General features: G+C 38.6%; 1 protein-coding gene across 1 annotated transcript in view; it reads left to right on the forward strand.

Annotated features, from left to right (window-relative positions):
* DNAH7 (dynein axonemal heavy chain 7) overlaps positions 1-20,482 on the forward strand; it is a 344,384-nt gene that overhangs the window by 102,976 nt on the left and 220,926 nt on the right. The window contains exons 18-19 of the mRNA XM_030916210.1: positions 7,148-7,833; positions 10,517-10,703. Of these exons, the coding sequence (XP_030772070.1) occupies positions 7,148-7,833; positions 10,517-10,703 (873 nt within the window). The remainder of the gene's footprint in view (positions 1-7,147; positions 7,834-10,516; positions 10,704-20,482) is intronic.

A 20,482-nucleotide genomic window follows, 5' to 3' on the forward strand; every position in this document is an offset into this window, starting at 1 on the left:
TAAATATCAGAGCGCCTCTCCCCCTCCAAAGGAACGCAGCTCCTCGCCAGCAACAGAACAAAGCTGGATGGAGAATGACTTTGATGAGTTGAGAGAAGAAGGCTTCAGAGGATCAAACTTCTCTGAGCTAAAAGAGGAAGTACAAACCCAGCACAAAGAAACTAAAAACCTTGAAAAAAGATTAGACGCATGGCTAACTAGAATAACCAGTGTAGAGAAGTCCTTAAATGACCTGATGGAGCTGAAAACCATGGCATGAGAACTACGTGATGAATGCACAAGCTTCAGTAGCCGATTCTATCAACTGGAACAAAGGGTATCAGTGATTGAAGATCAAATGAATGAAATGAAGTGAAAAGAGAAGTTTAGAGAAAAAAGAGCAAAAAGAAATGAACAGAGCCTCCAAGAAATATGGGACTATGTGAAAAGACTAAATCTGGGTCTGATTGGTGTATCTGAAAGTGATGGGGAGAATGGAACGAAGTTGGAAAACACTCTGGAGGATATTATCCAGGAGAACATCCCCAACCTAGCAAGGCAGGCCAACATTCAAATTCAGGAAATACAAAGATACTCCTCAAGAAGAGCAACTCCAAGACACATAATTGTCAGATTCACCGAAGTTGAAATGAAGGAAAAAATGTCAAGGGCAGCCAGAGAGAAAGGTTGGGTTACCCACAAAGGGAAGCCCATCAGACTAACAGCAGATCTCTCAGCAGAAACTCTACAAGCCTGAAGAGAGTGGGGGCCAATATTCAACTTTCTTAAAGAAAATAATTTTCAGTCCAGAATTTCATATCCAGACAAACTAAGTTTCATAATTGAAAGAGAAATAAAATCCTTTACAGACAAGCAAATGCTGAGAGATTTTGTCACCAACAGGCCTGCCCTACAAGAGCTCCTGAGGGAAGCACTAAACAGGGAAAGGAATAACTGGTACCAGCCACTGCAAAAACATGCCAAAATGTAAAGACCATTGATGCTAGGAAGAAACTGCATCAACTAATGAGCAGAATAACCAGCTAACATCATAATGACAGGATCAAGTTCACACATAACAATATTAACCTTAAATGTCAATGGGCTAAATGCTCCAGTTAAAAGACACAGACTAGCAAATTGGATAAAGAGTCAAGACCCATCAGTCTGCTGTATTCAGGAGACCCATCTCACATGCAGAGACACACATAGGCTCAAAATAAAAGGATGGAGGAAGATCGACCAAGCAAGTGGAAAACAAAAAAAGGCAGGGGTTGCAATCCTAGTCTCTGATAAAACAGACTTTAAACCAACAAAGATCAAAAGAGACAAAGAAGGTCATTACATAACGGTAAAGGGATCAATGCGACAAGAAGAGCTAACTATCCTAAATATATAAGCACCCAATACAGGAGCACACAGATTCATAAAGCAAGTCTTTAGAGACTTACAAAGAAACTTAGACTCCCATACAATAATAATGGGAGACTTTAACACCCCACTGTCAACATTAGACAGATCAATGAGACAGAAAGTTAACAAGGATATCCAGGAATTGAACTCAACTCTGCACCAAGTGGACCTAATAGACATCTACAGGACTCTCCACCCCAAATCAACAGAATATACATTCTTCTCAGTACCACATCATACTTATTCCAAAACTGACCACATAGTTGGAAGTAAAGAACTCCTCAGCAAATGTAAAAGAACAGAAATTATAACAAACTGTCTTTCAGCCACAGTGCTATCAAACTAGAACTCAGGATTAAGAAACTCAATCAAAACCGCTCAACTACATGCAAACTGAACAACCTGCTCCTGAATGACTACTGGGTACATAACAAAATGAAGGCAGAAATAAAGATGTTCTTTGAAACCAATGAGAACAAAGATACAACATACCAGAATCTCTGGAACACATTTGAAGCAGTGTGTAGAGGGAAATTTATAGCACTAAATGCCCACAAGAGAAAGCAGGAAAGATCTAAAATTGACACCCTAACATCACAATTAAAAGAACTAGAGAAGCAAGAGCAAACACATTCAAAAGCTAGCAGAAGGCAAGAAATAACTAAGATCAGAGCAGAACTGAAGGAGATAGAGACAAAAAACCCTTCAAAAACTCAATGAATCCAGGAGCTGGTTTTTTTGAAAAGATCAACAAAATCGATAGACTGTTAGCAAGACTAATAAAGAAGAAAAGAGAGAAGAACCAAATAGATGCAATAAAAAGAGATAAAGGGGATATCACCACCAATCCCACAGAAATACAAACTACCATCAGAGAATACTATAAACACCTCTATGCAAATAAACTAGAAAACCTAGAAGACATGGATAATTTCCTGGACACATACGCTCTCCCAAGACTAAAGTAGGAAGAAGTTGAATCCCTGAATAGACCAATAGCAGGCTCTGAAATTGAGGCAATAATTAATAGCCTACCAACCAAAAAGAAGTTCAGGACCAGCCGGATTCACAGCCAAATTCTACCGGAGGTACAAGGAGGAGCTGGTACTATTCCTTCTGAAACTATTCCAATCAATAGAAAAAGAGGGAATCCTCCCTAACTCATTTTATGAGGCCAACATCATCCTGATACCAAAGCCTGGCAGAGAAACAACAAAAAAAGAGAATTTTAGACCAATATCCCTGATGAACATCGATGCAAAAATCCTCAATAAAATACTGGCAAAATGAATCCAGCAGCACATCAAAAAGCTTATCCACCTTGATCAAGTGGGCTTCACCCCTGGGATGCAAGGCTGGTTCCACATACGCAAATCAGTAAACATAATCCATCATATAAACAGAACCAAAGACAAAAACCACATGATTATCTCAATAGATGCAGAAAAGGCCTTTGACAAAATTCAACAGCCCTTCATCCTAAAAATTCTCAACAAATTTGGTATTGATGGAAAATATCTCAAGATAATAAGAGCTATTTATGACAAACCCACAGCCAGTATCATACTGAATGGGCAAAAACTGGAAGCATTCCCTTTGAAAACTGGCACAAGACAGGGATGCCCTCTCTCACCACTCCTATTCAACATAGTGTTGGAAGTTCTGGCTAGGGCAATCAGGCAAGAGAAAGAAAGAAAGGGTATTCAGTTAGGAAAAGAAGAAGTCAAATTGTCCCTGTTTGCAGGTGACATGATTGTACATTTAGAAAACCCCATCCTCTCAGCCCAAAATCTCCTTAAGCTGATAAGCAACTTCAGCAAAGTCTCAGGATACAAAATCAATGTGCAAAACTCACAAGCATTCTTATACACCAGTAACAGACAGAGAGCCAAATCATGAATGAACTTCCACTCACAATTGCTTCAAAGAGAATAAAATACCTAGGAATCCAACTTACAAGGGATGTGAAGGACCTCTTCAAGGAGAACTACAAACCACTGCTCAACAAAATAAAAGAGGACAGAAACAAATGGAAGAACATTCCATGCTCATGGATAGGAAGAATCATTATCGTGAAAATGGCCATATTGCCCAAGTTAATTTATAGATTCAATGCCATCCCCATTAAGCTACCAATGACTTTCTTCACAGAATTATAAAAAACTACTTTAAAGTTCGTATGGAACCAAAAAAGAGCCTGCATTGCCAAGACAATCCTAAGCCAAAGAACAAAGCTGGAGGCATCACGCTACCTGACTTCAAGCTATACTACAAGGTTATAGCAACCAAAACAGCGTGTTACTGGTACCAAAACAGAGATGTAGACCAATGGAACAGAACAGAGCCCTCAGAAATAATACCACACATCTACAGCCATCTGATCTTTGACAAACCTGACAAAAACAAGAAAAGGGGAAAGGATTCCCTATTTAATAAATGGTGCTGGGAAAACTGACTAGCCATAAGTAGAAAGCTGAAACTGGACCCCTTCCTTAAACCTTATACAAAAATTAATTCAAGATGGATTAGAGACTTAAATGTTAGACCTAAAACCATAAAAACCCTAGAAGAAGACCTAGGCAATACCATTCAGGACATAGGCATGGGCAAGGACTTCATGTCTAAAACACTAAAAGCAATGGCAACAAAAGCCAAAATTGACAAATGGGATCCAATTAAACTAAAGAGCTTCTGCACAGCAAAAGAAACTACCGTCAGAGTGAACAGGTAACCTACAGAATGGGAGAAAATTTTTGCAATCTGCTCATATGACAAAGGGCTAATATCCAGAACCTACAAAGAACTCAAACAAATTTACAAGAAAAAAACAACCCCCTCAAAAAGTGGGCAAAAGATATGAGCAGACACTTCTCAAAAGAAGACATTTTTGTAGCCAACAGACACATGAAAAAATGCTCATCATCACTAGCCATCAGAGAAATGGAAATCAAAACCACAATGAGATACCATCTCACACCAGTTAGAATGGCGATCATTAAAAAGTCAGGAAACAACAGGTGCTGGTGAGGATGTGGAGAAATAGGAACACTTTTATACTGTTGGTGGGACTGTAAACTAGTTCAACCATTGTGGAAGACAGTGTGGCGATTCCTCAAGGATCTAGAACTAGAAATACCATTTGACCCAGTCATCCCATTACTGGATATATACCCAAAGGATTATAAATCATGCTGCTATAACGACACATGCACACATATGTTTATTGCGACACTATTCACAATAGCAAAGACTTGGAATCAACCGAAATGTCCATCAATGACAGACTGGATTAAGAAAATGTGGCGCATATACACCATGGAATATTATGCAGCCATAAAAAAGGATGAGTTCGTGTCCTTTGTAGGGATATGGATGCAGCTGGAAACCATCATTCTCAGCAAACTATTACAAGAACAGAATACCAAACTCCGCATGATCTCACTCATAGGTGGGAGTTGAACAATGAGGACACTTGGACCCAGGAAGGGGAACATCACACACCGGGGCCTGTTGTGGGGTGGGGGTAGGGGGGAGGGATAGCATTAGGAGATATACCTAATGTAAATGATAAGTTAATGCGTGCAGCACTCCAATATGGCACATGTATACATAAGAAACAAACCTGCACATTGTGCACATGTACCCTAGAACATAAAGTATAATAAAAAAAAATAATAATAAATTAATTAAAAAACCAAAGAAAATGTGGTATCTTTACACAATGGAGTACTATTCAGCCATAACAAATAACGAGATTCTGTCATTTGCAACAATATTGATGGAACTGGAAGTCATTATATTAAATGAAATATGCCAGGCACAGAAAGACAAACTTTGCATGTTCCCACTTAACTTGTGTGAGCTAAAAAGTTAAACAATTGAATTCATGGAGAAAGAGAGTAGAAGGATGGTTACCAAAAGCTGGGAAGGGTAGTGGTAGGGTAGGAGGTAAGTGGGAATGTTTAGTGAGTACAAAAAAATAGTAAGAATAAGTAAGATCTAGTATTTGTCAATAATAATTTAATTGTACATTTAAAAATAACCAAAGCAGGGCCAGGCGCGGTGGCTTACACTTCTAATCCCATCACTTTGGTAGGCCAAGCAAGGCAGGCAGATCACTTGAGCCAAGGAATTTGAGACCAACCTGAGCAACATGGCGAAACCCTATCTCCACTAAAATTACAAAAGTTGGCCAGGCATGGTGGCACGTGCCTGTCGTCCCAGCTATTTGGGAGGCTGAGGTGGGAGGATCATTTGAGCCCAGAAAGTTGAGGCTACAGTGAGCCAATATCTTGCCACTATACGCCAGCCTGGATGGCAGAGTGAGACTCTGTCTCAGAAACAAACAAAAAACCAAAAGTGTATATTTGGATTGTTTATAACATGCAGGATAAATGTTTGGGGGATGGATACCCCATTTAACATGTGATTATTAGGCATTGTATACCTCTATCAAAGTATCTCATGTACACCATAAGTATATACACCTACTTCTGTGTACCCACAAATATTTTTTAAAAACTGAGGCCACTGAAATTTTAAGTAACCTCATAACCGATGTATCTAGCTTACGAACACTTTTCAGTGCTCTTCTCAACAGTCCATGTCCTCACATATTTCACAACTAAACTAAGAGTGTTCAAGACTGAACTCGAGCTTCATTTTCTTTACAGAAACATCTGTGACTGCAGTATTTCAGCACTCTCTCTCAACTCTGGGTGTTAGCATTTTATAGTATATTTTATTTATTTTAAATAGTTATTTCTCTGAGATGTCTTTTCTATTGCTTTATATTATTATTATTGAAAAATTAGTTAAATTTTCGCCTATGTATATCTTTTCCCCTGAGCTGGATTACTAACTCCTTGGAGTTAGTATTTTGCAATATAATACTTTTTTCTGTTTTCCACAGTACCTAACACAATGCTGTGTATATTAAAAAGTACTTTAGTTCTCATTAACTAAAGAATGATGCTGTATCCTCAATGTGTCTGGACAGACAACAACTTTTTCTTTATATATGTAAATGTGTATTAACTCTTTTAACTAACATAACCAGACATCGTTCTCTGAAAACTGTAATAAAAAAGAAATAGGGGAATGCTATTCAGCCTTAGAGGGGGAAAAAAACGGGAAATCCTGTCATTTGTAACAACATGGATAAACCTGGAGCACTTAAGTCAAATATGCTAGGAACAGAAAGACAAATACCACATTATCTCAGTTATAGTGGATCTAAAAAAAATCAAACTCATAGAAGCAGAGAGTAGAATGATGCCTACAGGGGTGGGGCTGGTGGACAGTGGGGATTGGGGAAGATGTTGGTCAAAGGATAAAAAATTCTAGTTAGGAGGAATCCGTTTAAGGTATCTATTGTACAAATTGATGACTACAGCTAATAGCAATGTGTTATATACTTGAACACTGCTAAGAGAGTAGATTGTGTAGTGTTCTCACTACCAAAAAAAGTATGTGAGGTAATATATGTTAATTGGTTTTATTTACCCATTCCATGATATATACATTTTCTCAAAACATGTTGTGTACCATAAACATATACATTTTTGTCCATTGAAAAAAGAAATTAAACAGGAAAATGAGATTGCTGCTCAGTTTTTCTAGATTAGTGAAGTTTAACTTCAGGGCCTTAGTAAGGTATTTTTGGCTCACATTTGAAATAGATACTTAATAAAACTTAATTTGCAGTATCATTCACTTTCAAAATAACTAATATATTCAATTCCTATCCTTTCAGATTGAGCAGTTTAATGCTGAAGAGGAAGCATTTGGTTGGCTACCATCTGTATATCCTCAACGTAAAAAAATCCAAGATGGCTTGAACCCTTATCTTCGTCTTTACGAAACTGCTGTCGAATTTAGCAGCAAATATAGAACATGGACTGAAGGGCCATATCACAAAGTGAATCCAGACGAAGTAGAAGCAGATATTGGAAATTACTGGAGAGGATTATATAAACTGGAGAAAACCTTTCATGATTCTCCATATGCATTGGCAATGACAAAAAAAGTAAGATCAAAGGTGGAAGATTTCAAGCAGCACATTCCTCTCGTTCAAGTGATCTGTAATCCTGGTTTGCGCCCCAGGCACTGGGAGGCCATGTCTGCCATTGTTGGTTACCCTTTGCAGCCATCAGATGACTCCACGGTCTTCTCCTTTTTAGACATGAATCTGGAACCATATCTGGACAGATTTGAAGGTATTAGCGAAGCAGCTAGCAAAGAATATTCTCTTGAAAAGGCGATGGAGAAGATGATTACTGAATGGGATGCCGTGGAATTTGTCATCCACTCTTATAGAGAAACTGGGACATTTATTTTGGCATCAGTTGATGACATTCAGATGTTGTTGGATGACCATATTGTTAAAACACAAACTATGCGAGGATCTCCTTTCATTAAGCCTTATGAAAAACAAATGAGGTAAAGTGACATTTATATGGCAATGTTTATGCTCTGTTACCAAAATCACTTATATTTAATGTAAAGCTCCTTTGAGAATTATTTCACGCTTAATATCTCATGCTTAATGTTTTATTTCTTTTGAGAATTGATTCTGCATTTCATACTTAGCATTTCATACTAAATATTTAAGATCTTTAAATATTTAAAGATATAATCAATGGCTTCATTGCTATTGGAAGATTGCTCATTCTTTGCTATCATCTTAATGGTTTATTAACTTCTATATTCATAACAAAGACAGTGGACAGTCAACATCCAGATATTTGTTTTTATTGCCTACAATATGATCTTATTTTTTAACTCTCAAAAAATAATTTTGTATCTGTGAACTGAAGATAATAATTTTATTTTAAAAATATATTAGCTTGTCATAGAAGATTGCTGAATATCTATTGTAATTTCTACTCATATGCATCAAGGATGGCAATAAGTGAAAAAGAATGAAACTATAATTTTAGTTTGGGAGTTTTAGGCATCATACACAGCCAAGTAAGCCTAGCTGTCAATGTTTCCAGTTTTTTACATTTAGCAGGCTATATATTATCTTAAAAAAACAGAGTCCATCAAAATCAGACTACTGTCTTCAGTGGATTTTCATGGCAAGGGAATGCTAACAGCTTGGTAGTATCTGCCTCTGGTGACTTAGGTGTTGTCATACACTTGGGCTTGTTCTGACTGGCCTTGGCTCATTCTCTGGTCATTCTGCCTCCTGCCAGCTTGCTCCAGAATGCACATTAAGACAAGAATTTTTGAACTACTCTGAAAGTGGTACATCTAGATTCCATTTTAAGGGACTATGCATGGTATCATTACCTGCTTGGAAATTTTCTGAATCAGACAAAAATTAAATAGAAAAAGAGGAAGAACAACAGAAGAAAACAGAAGCATTCGGGTTTTTTGTGCAAAGAAGTTAAACAAATTCACTGATAAGCATTGAAATAAAAATATTTTAGAAAGACATCTGAAAATCCCTGGTTAGTTGGAAAACTCATTAACATTTGTTTGTTTTAAAGATCTAACATCACAGAACACTGCTTAAATGATGAGTAATATGTTAATATATGTAAGACTACGCCACATCTAAGTTCTGTTGCTATTTAATTAATTAATTAATTAATTAATTTGAGATGGAGTCTTGCTCTGTTGCCCAGGCTGGAGTACAGTGGCGCGATCTCAGTCCCTGCAACCAACCTCCGCCTCCTGGATTCAAGTGAAGTTCTGTTGCTATTAATAAATCATTCTTCTTTATGACTATGTTGTCTCTGATAGCAGAGTGATTACAAATGTCTGAGTTCAAATCTTGGCTCTATTGTTTATTTTCTGGCTAAACTTGAGCCTGGCAGTGGCCTCTATGTGCCTTAGTCTCTCCGTTGATAAATAGATGTTATGATGACCCTACCTCATAGAGTTGACATGATGATGGAGTAAACACATAGAGACCTCAGAACTGTGCTTGTAAAATTATTAGTTTATGGAGTAATTATATTCTTGAGTAAATTAAATCATTATGTATATTCTCTATATTTAGAAACGAACTGATAACCTATTGTAAATTTAAATATTCTACCTTCTCATGAATGCCACACTATTTTGGAGTATGTAGATTTTTCTTTAAATGCCAGTTACATTTTATAAATTGAAATACAGTTGACCCTTGAACAATTTAGGGTTTTAGGGGTGCTGACTCCCCACGCAGTTGAAAATCTGCATATAACTTTTGACTCCTCAAAACCTTAACTACAAATAGCCTACTGTTAACCAGAAACCTTAAAAATAATATAATGCATACTTTGAATGTTACATGTATTATATACTATATTCTTATAATAAAGTAAGCTGGAGAAAAGGAAATGTTAAGAAAATCATGAGAAAAATATATTTACTATTCATTAAGTGGCAGTGGTCATCATGAAGATCTTCATCCTTGTCATCTTCATGTTGGGTATACTGAGGAGAAGGAGGAAGAGGAGGGATTGGTCTTGTTGTCTCAGGGATGGCAGAAGCAGAAGAGGTGGAGAGGGTGGAAGGGGAGACAGGAGAATCAGGCAAAGTCCATGTAACCTTTATTGAAAAAAATCCGTGTAAAAGTGGACCTACACAGTTGAAACCTGTGTTGTTGAAAGGTCAACTATATTTTAGAAATAAAGGCTTTATTCTAGAAATAAGGGGCCCAAATTAAGGGGGAAAAAAAGAGCGTTGAAGGAAAGGAGTATTGGATGTAACTGTCTTTCCTCAGAAGCTCAGAGTATCCTTGATTGGGAATACCTTTACTGTCAACAAAATCTCATTTTTCAATTTGTACTCTCTAGTCATGGAACTAGATAGCAGAAAGGTTTATTGCTATGATATATACAGAAACCAGCCCAACAGTAGATAAGTATATCTTAACATGTATATCTGTATAAGCATAAATGTTATATTGTTATCTTTAAACATATTTTATAGAACAAATCTAGTGATTTATCTTTAAATGCAACTAGATGAATGGAAATTGGAATATTATATATATTATATACAAGGTTATATACAGTTATATAACATTATATACAAGATTGACAGTCTAGTTGTGGTTTTGAATTTTGTCATTTGAAACATTTGCTTGGTTTGCTGTCAATAAGAGCCACTGTGTTTTGCTCCTCAGAGAATGGGAGGGCAAGCTCCTACTGCTTCAGGAGATTCTGGATGAATGGCTCAAGGTCCAAGCCACGTGGCTATATCTGGAGCCCATTTTCAGTTCTCCAGACATTATGTCCCAGATGCCTGAGGAAGGCAGACGATTTACAGCTGTGGATAAGACATGGAGAGATATAATGAGAACTGTCATGCAGGTAGGTGAAAAAATCTCCAAAAATGTCGTTATTTGGTTGAAGTGACATGATTTGTGTTTTCTGAAATCCATATAAACCATTACTGTTTCCAATAAGCCATTATCTGTTTCACACGTACATTGTCTTTTCAGCTATTATTTTAGAATGCCAGGAGCAGAAAACGTCGCAAGCAAAAGTAGATATTTTGTCCTGATTACTCCTTGAAGTCCAAATTGAAATTTGCATTGTTTAACAACCTTTGGTTCTATTATTGGTTCTTATCTGATACTCTGGTAGAAAGACACTGTACGAGGTACTTGCTGACTCCGTCTATTCTGTGGCTGTCTTGTTATGGAATGCAACCCACTGAAACTCACTGTGGTGCACACATGTCAGTATGCCAACGACTCAACACATTTTTCTGGTAGGAACCTAAAAACAGATGAGTTGCAAAGATAAATATATCTAAAAAGTTCAATGAATGCAAATAAGATGCAGTAAAGAAAGAAAAATGCACAAATGCTGTGGAGGAGAACTTACAATTTAAACTAAAGAGAGAATTTAATAAAAACTGGTAACATTAAAAAAAGTACCTTTTGTGTTCAATTCAGAGGACTTTTTTTTTTTTTTTTGAGACAGAGTCTCGCTCTGTCACCCAGGCTGGAGTGCAGTGGTGCAATCTAGGCTTACTGCAACCTTTGCTTCCCAGGCTCAAGTGATTCTCCTGCCTCAGCCTCTCGAGTAACTGAGATTACAGCCATGTGCCACCATGCCCAGCTAATTTTTGTATTTTTGGTAGAGAAGGGGTTTCACCATGTTGGCCAGGCTGGTCTTGATCTCTTGACCTCAAGTGATCCATCCGTCTTGGCCTTCCAAAGTGCTGGGATTACAGGTGTGAGCCACTGTGGCTGGCAGAATACATTTATTTACTGCCTCGGAAGCATGATTGTGTGTCATTAAATATTAAAATAGAAAAAAGTTATTAAATCATATCATTAAATGAATATAAACTTCTGCATTGGTATTTTGATAAAATATAATACTATAAGGTAGGATAAGTATTATCTTAAAAATATCCTACCCTGAAATAGAAATATGCATATCTTTATTGTTATTTAAACTTTAAGAGCTGTTACTATAATCCAAAATGTTGATAATACTGTATTGACGTCAACTATATGATTTGATAGGAAAATATTCAGAAAGATGGACATGGTTTTATTTATTTAATCTTTACTTCATTTATATAATAGTACCTGAAACAAATCTTTTTATAAATCAAACCTTTGTAGAATTAATCACACTGGAATTAATTCCATATTTAAAGAACCTATTAGTAAGTTGCTTTGTAACACAATCATCTCTAATTAATTTATGTCAGAAATTCAGTCTTTTATATATAGTTTCCTTATGGCCGTGCAAAATCCTCATAATATGGATATATTTTCGTTTGGAAGGTGATGAAGGAGAATTTTTTTGTTGTTTAAAAAAGCAAAAAGTAGTAGAGACAGGGGGCGCCCAAGATGGCCAAATAGGAACAGCTCAAGCCTCCAGCTCCCAGCATGAGCAGCATAGAAGACGGGTGATTTCTGCATTTTCAACTGAGGTACCGGGTTCATCTCACTGGGGCTTGTTAGACAGTCGGTGCTGGTCAGCAGGTGCAGCCCGACCAGCGAGAGCTGAAACAGGGCGAGGCATTGCCTCACCTGGGAAGCGCAAGGGGCAAGGGAATTCCTTTTCCTAGCCAAGGGAAACTGAGCCACACAACACCTGGAAAATGGGGTAACTCCCACCCTAATACTGCACTTTACAGAGGGTCTTAGCAAATGGTACACCGGGAGATTATATCCCACACCTGGCCTGGAGGGTCCCATGCCCACGGAGCCTCCCTCCTTGCTAGCACAGCAGTCTGAGATCTAACTGCATGGCGACAGCAAGGCTGGGAAAGGGACACACTAAACATGGAAAGGAATAACTGGTACCAGCCACTGCAAAAACATGCCAAAATGTAAAAACCATTGATGCTAGGAAGAAACTGCATCAACTAATGAGCAGAATAACCAGCTAACATCATAATGACAGGATCAAGTTCACACATAACAATATTAACCTTAAATGTCAATGGGCTAAATGGTCCAATTAAAAGGCACAGACTGGCAAATTGGATAAAGAGTCAGACCCATCAGTGTGCTGTATTCAGGAGACCCATCTCACATGCAGAGACACACATAGGCTCAAAATAAAGGGATGGAGGAAGATCGACCAAACAAATGGAGAACAAAAAAAAGCAGGGGTTGCAATCCTGGTCTCTGATAAAACAGATTTTAAACCATCAAAGATCAAAAGAGACAAGGTCATTACATAATGGTAAAGGGATCAATGCAACAAGAAGAGCTAACTATCCTAAATATATATGCACCCAATACAGAAGCACCCAGATTCATAAAGCAGGTCCTTAGAGACTTACAAAGAAACTTAGACTCCCATACAATAATAATGGGAGACTTTAACACCCCACTGTCAACATTAGACAGATCAGTGAGACAGAAAGTTAACAAGGATATCCAGGAATTGAACTCAACTCTGCACCAAGCGGACCTAATAGACATCTACAGAACTCTCCACCCCAAATCAACAGAATATACATTCTTCTCAGCACCACATCACACTTATTCCAAAATTGACCACATAGTTGGCAGTAAAGCACTCCTCAGCAAATGTAAAGAAACAGAAATGATAACAAACTGTCTCTCAGACCACAGTGCAATCAAACTAGAACTCAGGACTAAGAAACTCAATCAAAACTGCTCAACTACTTGGAAACTGACCAGCCTGCTCCTGAATGGCTGCTGGGTACATAACAAAATGAAGGCAGAAATAAAGATATTCTTTGAAACCAATGAGAACAAAGATACAACATGCCAGAATCTCTGGAACACATTTAAAGCAGTGTGTAGAGGGAAATTTATAGCACTAAATGCCCACAAGAGAAAGCAGGAAAGATCTAAAATTGACACCCTAACATCAAAATTAAAAGAACTAGAGAAGCAAGAGCAAACACATTCAAAAGCTAGCAGAAGGCAAGATATAACTAAGATCAGAGCAGAACTGAAGGAGATAGAGACACAAAAAACCCTCCAAAAAATCAATGAATCCAGGAGTTGGTTTTTTGAAAAGATCAACAAAATTGGTAGACTTTTAGCAAGACTAATAAGAAAAGAGAGAAGAATCAAATAGATGCAATAAAAAATGATGAAGGGGATATCACCACCGACCCCACAGAAATACAAACTACCATCAGAGAATACTATAAACACCTCTATGCAAATAAACTAGAAAACCTAGAAGAAATGGATAATTTCCTGGACACTTACACTCTCCCAAGACTAAAGCAGGAAAAAGTTGAGTCCCTGAATAGACCAATAGCAGGCTCTGAAATTGAGGCAATAATTAAGAGCCTACCAACCAAATAAAGTCCAGGACCAGACGGACAGATTCACAGCCGAATTCTGCCCGAGGTACAAGGAGGAGCTGGTACCATTCCTTCTACTATTCGAATCAATAGAAAAAGAGGGAGTCCTCCCTAACTCATTTTATGAGGCCAACATCATCCTGATACCAAAGCCTGGCAGAGACACAACAAAAAAAAGAGAATTTTAGACCAATATCCCTGATGAACATCGATGCAAAAATCCTCAATAAAATACTGGCAAAATGAATCCAGCAGCACATCAAAAAGCTTATCCACCATAATCAAGTGGGCTTCATCCCTGGAATGCAAGGGTGGTTCAACATATGGAAATCAGTAAACGTAATCCAGAATATAGTTAGACCCAAGACAAAAACCACATGATTATCTCAATAGATGCAGAAAAGGCCTTTGACAAAATTCAACAGCCCTTCATGCTAAAAACTCAATAAATTCGGTATTGATGGAACGTATCTCAAAATAATAAAAGCTATTTATGACAAACCCACAGTCAATATCATACTGAATGGGCAAAAACTGGAAGCATTCCCTTTGAAAACTGGCACAAGACAGGGATGCCCTCTCTCACCACTCCTGTTCAACATAGTGTTGGAAGTTCTGGCTAGGGCAATCAGGCAAGAGAAAGAAAGAAAGGGTATTCAGTTAGGAAAAGAAGTCAAATTGTCCCTGTTTGCAGATGACATGATTATATATTTAGAAAACCCCATCATCTCAACCCAAGATCTCCGTAAGCTGATAAGCAACTTCAGCAAAGTCTCAGGATACAAAATCAATGTGCAAAACTCACAAGCATTCTTATACACCAGTAACAGACAAACAGCCAAATCATGAATGAACTTCCATTCACAATAGCTTCAAAGAGAATAAAATACCTAGGAATCCAACTTACAAGGGAAGTAAAGGACCTCTTCAAGGAGAACTACAAACCACTGCTCAACAAAATAAAAGAGGACAGAAACAAATGGAAGAATATATGATGCTGATGGATAGGAAGAATCAATATTGTGAAAATGGCCTTACTGCCCAACGTAATTAATAGATTCAGTGCCATCTCCATTTAAGCTACCAATGACTCTCTTCACAGAATTATAAAAAACTGCTTTAAAGTTCATATGGAACCAAAAGAGACCCCACATTGCCAAGACAATCCTAAGCCAAAGAACAAAGCTGGAGGCATCACGCTACCTGACTTCAAATTATACTACAAGGCTACAGTAACCAAAACAGCATGGTGCTGGTACCAAAACAGAGATATAGACCAATGGAACAGAACAGAGCCCTCAGAAATAATACCACACATCTACAACCATCTGATCTTTGACAAACCTGACAAAAACAAGAAAAGGGGAAAGGATTCCCTATTTAATAAATGGTGCTGGGAAAATTGGCTAGCCATAAGTAGAAAGCTGAAACTGGATCCTTTCCTTACTCCTTATATGAAAATTAATTCAAGATGGATTAGAGACTTAAATGTTAGACCTAAAACCATAAAAACCCTAGAAGAAAACCTATATAATACCATTCAGGACATAGGCATGGGCAAGGACTTCATGTCTAAAACAGCAAAAGCAACGGCTACAAAGCTACAATTGACAAATGGGATCTAATTAAACTAAAGAGCTTCTGCATGGCAAAAAAAATCTACCATCAGAGTGAACAGGCAACCTACAGAATGGGAGAAAAATTTTTGCAATCTACTCGTCTGACAAAGGGCTAATATCCAGAACCTACAAAGAACTCAAACAAATTTACAAGAAAAAAACAACCCCATCAAAAAGTGGGCAAAGGATATGAACAGACACTTCTCAAAAGAAGACATTCATACAGCCAACAGACACATGAAAAAATGCTCATCATCACTGGCCACCAGAGAAATGCAAATCAAAACCACAATGGGATACTACCATCTGACACCAGTTAGAATGGCGATCATTAAAACATCAGGAAACAGCAGGTGCTGGAGAGGATGTGGAGAAATAGGAACACTTTTACACTGTTGGTGGGACTATAAACTAGTTCAACCATTGTGGAAGACAGTGTGGCGATTCCTCAAGGATCTAGAACTAGAAATACCATTTGACCCAGCCATCCCATTACTGGCTATACACCCAAAGGATTATAAATCATGCTGCTATAAAGACACATGCACACATATGTTTATTGCAGCACTATTCACAATAGCAAAGACTTGGAATCATCCCAAACATCCATCAGTGACAGACTGGATTAATAAAATGTGGCGCATATATACCATGGAATACTATGCAGCCATAAAAAAGGATGAGTTCATGTCCTTTGTAGGGACATGGATGCAGCTGGAAACCATCATTCTCAGCAAACTATCGCAAGAACAGAAAACCAAACACCGCATGTTCTCACTCATAGGTGGGAATTGAACAATGAGATCACTTGGACACGGGAAGGGGAACATCACACACCAGGCCTATTGTGGGGAGGGAGTCGAGGGGAGGGATAGCATTAGGAGATATAGGTAATGTAAATGACGAGTTAATGGGTACAGCACGCCAACATGGCACATGTATACATATGTAACAAACCTGTGTGTTGTGCACATGTACCCTAAAACTTAAAGTATAATAATAATCAAAAAAGGGCAAAAAAAAAAAAAAAGCAAAAAGTAGATACTTGTATTCTTTTAGTTAGTATATTTAGGAAATTAAATTCTTTTTCAATATGTAATCAAAATACTCTTCAAAATTCCATATTGCTAAGAAATTTTATAGATATCTCAGGTCCTTGAAAGGGCAGCTATGTTGAGCCTTGTAAATAATGGAGGCATATTTTTATCTTGTAAAACCACTGGAAACAAACAAAAACATTACTTACCCTCATTACTTTTTTTTTGAGATAGAATCTCGCTCTGTCACCCAGGCTGGAGTGCAATGGCATGATCTCCACTCACTGCAAGCTCTGCCGCCTCCCAGGTTAACGCCATTCTCCTGCCTCAGCCTCCCTAGAAGCTGGGACTACAGGCACCAGCCACCATGCCTGGCTAATTTTTTTGTATTTTCAGTAGAGACGGGGTTTCACCGTGTTCACCAGGATGGTCTCAATCTCCTGACCTCGTGCTCCGCCCACCTCGGCCTCCCAAAGTGCTGGGATTACAGGCGTGAGCCACTGTGCCCGGCCACTTACCCTCATTTCTAAATAAATAGGTATTTTCTGTTGGAGAGGGGAGAGTAACACTTCATTTACTTTTGCTTAAGACTTCATTGTCTTTCTCATCTGCTTTGCATTTTCTCTTTCGCCATATGTTAGTATTCAGGGAAGCTTTGGCTCATGCTCTCCAAAGAGCTGAAAATAAACATATACCCATATTCTCTTAGGAAGTCTAATGAGATGATGTGTATAGTAGAGGCCACTGGATTAATTGCTTGGTACATAAGGTTATTGCCTTCATTCTTAGGAGTTCCTAATAAAGGTTCTTTTAAAAACCTCAGAGGCTAAAAATGGGACATAAATACTGTTGTTAATGTAACTGGCTTACAGTGTAAACAAAGCTGCCGGGAAGTTCCAACTGGGTAGAGCCCACTGCAGTTCGGCATGGCCGCTGTAGCCAGACTGTCTCTATAGATTCCTCCTCTCTGGGCAGGACATCTCTGAAAGAAAGGCAACAACCCCAGTCAGGAGCTTATAGATAAAACTCTCATCTTCCCATGGGACAGAGCACCCATGGGAAGGGGTGGCTGTGGGCACAGCTTCAGCAGACTTAAACTTTCCTGCCTGCTGGCTCTGAAGAGAGCAGTGGATCACCCAGCACAGTGCTTGAGCTCTGCTAAGGGACAGACTTCTCAAGTGGGCCCCTGACCCCTGTGCCTCCTGACTGGGAGATACTCCCAACAGGCATCAACAGACACCCCATACAGGAGAGCTCCATGTGGCTGGCATCTGGCAGGTGCCCCTCTGGGACGAAGCTTCCAGAGGAAGGAATAGGCAGCAATCTTTGCTGTTCTGCAGCCTCTGCTGGTGATACCCAGGCAAACAGAGTCTGGAGTGGACCTTCAGCAAACTCCAGCAGACCTGCAGCAGACGACCCTGACTATTGGAAGGAAAACCAACAAACATCAACAACAAAAAGGGCATCCACACAAAAACCCTATCCGAAGGTCACCAGCATCAAAGATCAAAGGTCAAAGGTAGATAAACCCACGAATATGAGAAAAAACCAGTGCAAAAAGTCTGAAAATTCCAAAAACCAGAATGCCTCTTCTCCTCCAAAGCATTGCAACTCCTTGCCAGCAAGGGAACAACACTGGACCGAGAATGAGTTTCACAAATTGACAGAAGTAGGCTTCAGAAGGTAGGTAATAAACTCCTCCAAGCTAAAGGAGCATGTTCTAACCCAATGCAAGGAAACTAAGAACCTTGAAAAAAGGTTAGACGAATTGCTAACTGGAATAACCAGTGTAGAGAAGAACATAAATGACCTGATGGAGCTGAAAAACACAGCACAAGAACTTCGTGAAGCATACAGAAGTATCAATAGCCAAGTTGATCAAGTGGAAGAAAGGATGTCAGAGATTGAAGAGCAACTTAATGAAATAAAGCATGAAGACAAGATTAGAGAAAAAGAATGAAAAGGAGAGAACAAAGCCTTCAAGAAATAATGGGACTACGTGAAAAGACCAAACCTACACATTTGATTGGTGTACCTGAAAGTGATGGGGAGAATGGAACCAAGTTGGAAAACCATCTTCAGGATATTATCCAGGAGAACTTCCCCAACCTAGCAAGACAGGCCAACATTCAAATTCAGGAAATGCAGAGAACACCACAAAGATACTCCTTGAGAAAAGCAACCCCAAGACACATAATCGTCAGATTCACCACGGTTGAAATGAAGGAAAAAATGTTAAGGGCAGCCAGGCAGCCAGAGAGAAAGGTTGGGTTAACTGCAAAGGGAAGCCCATTGAACTGACAGCAGATCTCTCTGCAGAAACCCTGTAAGCCAGAGAGAGTAGGGGCCAGTATACAACATTCTTAAAGGAAAGAGTTTTCAACCTAGAATTTTATATCCAGCCAAGCTAAGCTTCATAAGTGAAGGATAAATAAAATCCTTTGTAGACAAGCAAATGGTGAGAGATTTTGTCAACACCAGGCCTGCCTTACTAGAGCTCCTGAAGGACGCACTAAACATGGGAAGAAACAACTAGTATCAGCCACTGCAAAAACATACCAGATTGTAAAGATCATCGACACTATGAGGAAACTGCATCAACTGACGGGCCGAATAACCAGCTAGAATCATAATAATAGGATCAAATTCACACATAACAATATTAACCTTAAATGTAAGCGGGCTAAATGCCCCAATTAGAAGAAACAGTCTGGCACATGGGATAAAGAGTCAACACCCATTGGTGTGGTACATTCAGGAGACCTATCTCATGTGCCAACACACACATAGGCTCAAAATAAAGGGATGGAGGAATATTTACCAAGCAAATGGAAAGAAAAAAAAAAAGGCAGAGGTTGCAATGCTAGTCTCTGATAAAACAGACTTTAAACCAACAAAGATTGAAAGAGACAAAGAAGGGCATTACATAATGGTAAAGGGATCAGTGCAACAAGAAGAGCTGACTATCCTAAATATATGTGTGCCCAATATAGGAGCACCCAGATTCATAAAGCAAGTTCTTAGAGACCTAAAAAGAGACTTGGACTCCCACATAATAATAGTGGGAGAGTTTAACACCCCACCATATTAGACACATCAACACGACAAAAAATTAACAAGGATATTCAGGACTTCAACCCAGCTCTGGACCTAGCAGACCTAATAGACATCTACAGAACTCTCTGCCCCAAATCAACAGAATATGCATTCTTCTCAGTACCACATCACACTTATTCTACATTTGACCGCATAATTGGAAGTAAAACACTCCTCAGCAAATGCAAAAGAACAGAAATCCTAACAGTCTCTCAGACCATGGTGCAATCAAATCAGAACTCAGGATTAAGAAACTCACAACCACACTACTACATGGAAACTGAACAACCTGCTCCTGAATGACTACTGGGTAAATAATTAAGGCAGAAATAAAAGAGTTATTTGAAGCCAGTGAGAACAAAGACACAACATACCAGAATCTCTGGGATGCAGGTAAAGCAGTGTTTAGAGGGAAATTTATACCACTAAATGCCCACAAGAGAAAGTGGGAAAGATCTAAAATTGACACCCTAACATCACAATTTAAAGAACTAGAGAACCAAGAGCAAACAAATTCAAAAGCTAGCAGAAGACAAGAAATAACTTAGAGCAGAACTGAAGGAGATAGAGACACAA

This window comes from Rhinopithecus roxellana, chromosome 14 (assembly GCF_007565055.1).
Source record: "Rhinopithecus roxellana isolate Shanxi Qingling chromosome 14, ASM756505v1, whole genome shotgun sequence".
NCBI classification, from domain to species: domain Eukaryota; kingdom Metazoa; phylum Chordata; class Mammalia; order Primates; family Cercopithecidae; genus Rhinopithecus; species Rhinopithecus roxellana.